Source organism: Charadrius vociferus, unplaced genomic scaffold (genome assembly GCF_000708025.1).
Source record: "Charadrius vociferus isolate BGI_N301 unplaced genomic scaffold, ASM70802v2 scaffold241, whole genome shotgun sequence".
NCBI lineage: Eukaryota > Metazoa > Chordata > Aves > Charadriiformes > Charadriidae > Charadrius > Charadrius vociferus.
In genome coordinates this window covers 93,621-99,890 of record NW_009646932.1, presented here as the reverse complement: position 1 = coordinate 99,890, position 6,270 = coordinate 93,621, and the positions used below count along the sequence as shown (strand labels likewise).

Here is a 6,270-nt window from a genome sequence, read left to right as displayed (position 1 = left end):
TCAGTGCCCAATGCTGATCCCCTTGGAGAGCTGACGTCATTCTGGAGCAGCCTGTGCTTCAAGCAATTCAAATTCAAGGGCGCAGGAAAGGAGGGATGTCACCAATAAGAAAGGAAACAAATTTGCAACCAAACTAAGAAACACGCATTATCAGACCGCTGGTAGGAAACAGGCTGTGCAGCTGTAGGCACTGAGGTTTCTGTAGGCACCGGAGAAGTGAGGTTAAGATATTCCCCCCCTCAATAAATTAGAAAGAATGCAAAACTCATTATTTTGTTCTTAAATCAAAGTGAATTATCCCATTGGCATTATTCTTCCAATATTAGAGCAGGTCCTTCAATCCGCACTGGTTATCCAGCAGCCTTCGTACCTATCTAGCCATGATTTTCAGTGCTGTAATTTTGTTCTTTATCCATAGCTTTGGTCTTTCATCAGTATGGGTCTTCCTCATCCGTGTCCTAAACAGGGAGTACAGAGAGAGAAATTGAGACTATGTACGAAGACATGAACCAAGATCTGAGTTCAACAGAACTGTGAGTCTGCCAGGCTGCTGATAAGAGCTAAAATGCTTTCCAAAATGCTGCTGTGCTTGAATAAGCCATAGGACTTGCAGTTTCTATCAGCATTTGCAGCTAAATCTGCTTGACTTATCACAGATACACAGGTGAATTGCCACCACAGAACCATCACGTGAAGTGTGTTTTAAGAGAAGGAGCAGCTAAAGCTCAAGCAAAAGACAAACCATAAAGTGCTGACAGCCGTCCTCTGAAAAAGCACAACCTACAGAGGAGGTCTGGTGCAGCACTAGTTCTTGTTTTTCAGCTACGACCAACCACATACTTTCAGATCCCCATCGTCTATTGTTTTAACCACAGTAATCATTCGATGGCGTCCCCACAATTCAGCTCTGCAGCTCTCAACTTGAAAGCAACGCAAATGTAACAGCTCTATAAGGGAAAATCTCACTACCTTTCCAGCCATTTTAAGTCCAAACAGATTTTCACTGGCTTTGCAATTTTAATTATTTGGTAACATATTAAGCTTGAAAAAGTACATTACAGAAACCTCAAAAATGTAGAATCATTGAAGTGAGTGAGACAGGATGTTCAGAGACTTGGTAAGCTAAATATTTGATGTGAGAGAGCAAAGTATCAACCAGATGAAAAAATACTTGACATGAAAGCAGCAGGATTATAGCATTCAAATTTCCCTCCTCTCAAAGGATGAGAAGACATTTTTCAATTTCTAAAGTCTCCAACTGTCTGACAACATTTGGGGCTCCCATCCTCTCCCATCGCGCCCCCTGCAGTAAAGCGATGGTGCCTCCCTGCTCCCCAGCATGTCACCTGCAACAGCCTTTCCGTCTCCCGTGGCAACTCTCCCTTTTGCATAAAGCATTTTCTGCTTTCTGCACCTCTCAAAACTTTTTCTAGGTACTGCTGCATTGTAACTGCTGTGTCTTATGTAGAATCGTAAATATTTCCTACGTAACTTGGGTAATTGCTCGTTTTTCATTCTGTATCTAATAACGCGTAGAAACCATCAGCACACACCTATCACGCACTTATTGCATTTTAAATCACTGACATTAGAATATTGAATCAAGCAACACATATTTAAAACCTCCTTAACATACTTCCTGACCGTGTATAAAGGATGTAAAGGTGCATCTGAGGTAGCTTGCTCTATAGGACATCAGGAACAAATGAAAACACTCTCAAATTAGGCATATTAGTGAGCTTACTCTGGAATGTGCCACACTTACAGCTGTGGCTGCTAATGCCTGCACACAGAAATTGGATGCACGCTTTACAAAACAAGGACAGCAGGTGGCAAAAACATTCAGGAGTTCCAGCACAACACATCTGATTAACAGAAGCTTGCTGACAGGGTAGCAAGCGAACCAGCAGAATTAGAAGACAACCACTGCTTCACAAAACAAAACAAACAAAAGGCCAGAAACAAACAAACCACAAGAGTTTAGCAATATCGTGTTGTCACGAAAACAGTGTAAGTAGGAAGATGCCCAGAAAAGAGGCAAGGCTGCACACTACCAACTTTGCAAGAAACAGTGGAATGTGGCATCACTGCCTCCATTCCCCACCACAGCGCTGCCAAACCCCAAACCGGTTTTGCAGAGCCTGTGAAGAAACCCTGCAGCATAGTAGCTAGCACTTAAACTTCTGAATTTTCATCCTAAAATGTCAGCTTTGATTTCAATAGTCAAAAGAAAAGTCAGTTTGGTGGATCTGAAGATAACTTCCCCTACCAGTAATGCAGTATGACCAGCAGTTCTAACCCCCTATCGCCCATAAGCGGAAAACACCACGGAATCCCAAGCCTAGCCATTTGGGACACTTTGACATCCAGAGGTGTTATGACAAGTTCTGCTGCTCTTGGCACCTCCTCTGAGCACCGAAGTTGACAAACCCACCAGCTTTCACTTACCACACAGTTCAGACACCAGTTTCTGAGTTTCCCCAAGCAGCTGTCTGTCTCGGTACCTTCAGGCCTGCAGAAAAAGCAGCAGATTAGGATAGACTTTTCCCCCAACACACATACTTTTATCTCCTACGGACTATGAATTTTAGTTCTACCACACTGAATTGAAGGCTTTTCATTGTGATGAAAAGCCTTTGACTCTGCACAGCAAAACCAAAAAGAATGAAGGATGTCAGGTCCCTTATTCTGAAGGCAGACATTTGACTCAAGTGCCATGAAGAATACAAGAGGTGCTGTTTGGCTGGCAAATCTTACACCGCTAATCAGAACATGGTGTTAAAAACCAATTCTGCAAGAAATTGTAGTACCGAATTCATTACAAAAACAGGCGCAGCTCCAGCAGGAGCAGTGTTACCTCATTGTTCTCACTACTGAACCTTTCCAGAACAGAGTCCTCTCCAGTTCAGAAGGGAATTCAGTCCCCAAGGCTCATTCAGTACCTGGCATCTCCGCTCAGGCCACCACAGGGGAACCGGTTACCATTATTCAGTTTGGGTTTCTTGTTACGGATACTTCATACCAAAATGCAACACAAAGCCCACATAAGCAAAATATCTTGCTGATTTAGGCTGAAATAAATCCGATTGCAGAAGTGAGACTGTCTAACCCTAAACTGCTTCAGTTCCATGGCCTCACACAAAAAGGGGGATGTACAGCACTCGGTTTATGCTCCAACGTGGGGATTTTCCAAAGCTTTCTGACCACTGGCTAAATTATGCTCAAGGAGAAGTAATTTCAGTGACTGAACTGCAGATGCTGAGAGCTATGAAATGAAGAACAGTGGAGAAACTGTCCTTTGGCCTGTCTCAACAGGCCAAAGTAGAAATACAGGCTTTAGTTTCCAGCCAGAACTTACTCATCAGACACTTCGATGGAGGATTTCTTACAGCCAGATTTTTTTTTCTCCTTTAGCACTCCAAATTTTCTTCCCATCCTTACCAACAGCAGAGTGACCACAATGACGGAAGGGAGAAATACTAAAATGGACAGCAGCGCAGCTGAAGTTAGCTGGAAGGAAAGGCCTGCAGGAAAGACAAAGAGCAGCGCAGCTGTACCAGTAGTAACATACGGCTTTCTTAAGTCTCTGTGACGAATGTTCATCCAGGACACAGGTTGTTAGCCTCTTCATATAAAGCACAGAGCTGGCAGATTTGCAACAGCTTGTCGCTGAATCTGTAGGATTCCTATGGCATATCCAACACAGCAGGGTGCTTTATATGCAAAAAACGACAAAGGAAGGCAGGTCACGACATAGTTCCATCAGCATGTCTAAGCTGCAAATTTGGGGCAGGTCTCACACGCAGGGCAGATGAGGAAACTAAGTATTACTAAGAATCAGTGTGTGTGACGTGACAGTTATTTTTAGACCAGTATTTCCTAAACGTTTAACTTGTTCTGCTGCTGCAATATGTGGAGACCGGAACTCCTTAACAAATGCACACTTTTGATTTCTGTTATCACCACAGCTTCCTCTGTCCCTTCCTGCCCGCAATGAATTCAATCGTTCTCAATGTATTTAGCTCAGACAGAAGGGCTGAGGTAACCCTTGCTGAAATTCTAACGTGGAACTCCAGGGAACCCATTTCACACGTGACGCTCAGGCTTCTAAGATGCTGACAAAGCTGCGATGCAGCTGTATCACACAGACGAGGCCGTGCTAGTGAAATGGAGCCTTACCCCTCTCCGTAACTATCAGCATTGTCTGGGGAATGTTATGGTACGTGTCTGGAGGATTCTTCACGCTGCAGATGAACGTCCCGTTGTCACTCATCACTGGGCTTTGGATAGCAATGGAAGCATCACCCTTGGCAACATTCCCAACCCAGGATATCCTGTCTTTGAACTTTCCCACTGTTGTTGGGTATGGAACAGACTGATAATGAAAAATCTAAAAGAAGGCAAAGACAAGAATTGCGCCAATAAAACACTCGCCTAGGAAAGCAAAGTAAACTACTTCTTGGATTGTAAACATAAAGGCATACATATTAGGAAGTCAGAAATAATGCTTCTTATATAGGAGACCTTTTCAAGTGCTTATTCGATAATTCTGATTCGGTCCCATTTCATTAGATCTCCAATGCTTTTATCTACCAGCCTCAGCTCTCAGATGTCACCATCACCATTCTGACCGACTCGTTCCCTTCTGCAGACCTTCAGTTGAGAAGCAGGGCAGCCTCCTTGTCTCGTGCAAGACAGAACATTGCAGTTCTTCAGGTTTTGCTTCTTGCACTTTTGCCCTTGCTGTCCTATGAGTAGAAACTTAGCAGACCTCACTTCATAGAAGCAGTACCCTTTTGTTCCAGATACAAGGACACTCCTAAGAGTTCAAACTCTTCAGGCAGCAGCAGTCACTGATAATCCGTGAAGATGTGCATTTCCTGTTTCCACCTTGAATGAGAGATTTCCAGTGGGCTTTCAGACTTATATATTTATGCTTAGATTTCAAAATGCTGCCAACAAAACCAGCAAGCAGCAGCCGGTAAATCCTAGAGGCTGTCATCATCACTGTCTTCAGACTGTCATTGCAAACATGTTCTTACCACTCCAAGATATATCAGCAGTAGACTGCACAACAGAACTACCAGGGTACAGCTGCCCTCACGAAAGCCACCAATCCAATGCTTCGCAGGCATTCTATACATAGCTACAGCGTACGATGCAGCACTTTTGTCAAAAGTCAAATTATCTACTTTATCATCAGCATGCTGTTATGCATTTACATAAAATATTTTTGCCCAAAGAACACTAAAGCAATTTCACATGGGAAAGAAGGCGACGATGAGAGTCCCAAACCCCAAAGTGATAAAGAAACACAGCAAGGCAAACAGAAAAAATATCATTGGATTTTCAGCATGCACAGAGGCCTAGTCAGTCTCCGCTAGAAAAAGACTCCCTGTTCCACTTACTGTCTCCATCTGACCACTTGTGGCGGGACGGTATGTCCAGTCTATTGTCAGGCTCTCCGTGATGGGAGAACTGGATTTGAATGAGCATTTCAGCGATACTTGTTCGCCAATGAAAGCTCGCACTTTAGGAGGAAACAAGCACAAAAGACAACAATTAGATTCTTGTTATCTGTGAGGCTCAGGGGTGATGATGTCCTAAAGGTATCGAAGCATGTGCAGCTCAACCGAAGTCCAAAGACTGAAGCACAGTAGTGACTATCTCCCTCATAATGAAATTCAAAGAAAAGCTGACAACTTGCCTAACCTATTCTCTGTAGGATTTGAACTAGCCCCAGTTAAAGTATTTATCTGGAAAATACCACCAAGAGCCTGCAGATATTTAGCTAGGGAAATAAACAGCTGAGAAACCGAATCAGCTGGCTCTCTGATGTGCTGGCTCCCTGCAAAGTACGGGCTTTAGACTACTAGTTCTGCATGTCTCGCCCCCGAGTGACACAGCCAGTGCCTGCACACACACCAGGGCAAGAGACACCCTGCAGCAGCAAGTACTCTTACTCCTCATTTGCAGTGTGTACAACAACTTCTGCCTCGTTCGCCTGCTGTGATGCTCAGTCAGGGAGGAGGTCAGCCTGCTCAGCATTTAGCAGGAGCATGGTTCAAATCCTCCCTTCCACCTGTCTCCTGCTCCTGGCGCTTACGAAGATTTATTACAGTGACACTCTGCCCAAAGTTTGGCTCGAATTCTCACAGCTGACTCCTGCGCAGTGCAGGCTCAGAAGGCGCAGGCACAGATTTCTGTTCAGGTTTGCCAGTTCCCGGGCGAGTTTCTGCCGTGGCACACCTGTTCCGCAGCTACCGCCAT

General features: G+C 44.3%; 1 protein-coding gene across 1 annotated transcript; it reads right to left on the bottom strand.

Moving 5' to 3' along the window:
• Window positions 1-431: 431 nt before the first annotated feature.
• On the bottom strand, window positions 432-5,970 carry LOC104295033 (myelin protein zero-like protein 3). Its single transcript, XM_009894735.1, has 6 exons — window positions 5,964-5,970; window positions 5,409-5,569; window positions 4,180-4,390; window positions 3,368-3,524; window positions 2,449-2,512; window positions 432-458 (listed from the first exon to the last, which is right to left on the bottom strand). The coding sequence occupies exons 1-6, from the start codon at window positions 5,968-5,970 to the stop codon at window positions 432-434; spliced, it is 627 nt and encodes a 208-aa protein (XP_009893037.1).
• Between the last annotated feature and the right edge of the window lie 300 nt (window positions 5,971-6,270).

Excerpts from the sequence above, each read along its gene's own strand:
- LOC104295033 (XM_009894735.1), bottom strand. Across the intron at positions 4,391-5,408 it reads CAAGTGGTCAGATGGAGACA|ATTTTTCATTATCAGTCTGT; the intron begins GTAAGTGGAACA and ends GCCTTCTTTTAG. Across the intron at positions 3,525-4,179 it reads GCTGATAGTTACGGAGAGGG|GCCTTTCCTTCCAGCTAACT; the intron begins GTAAGGCTCCAT and ends TCTTTCCTGCAG.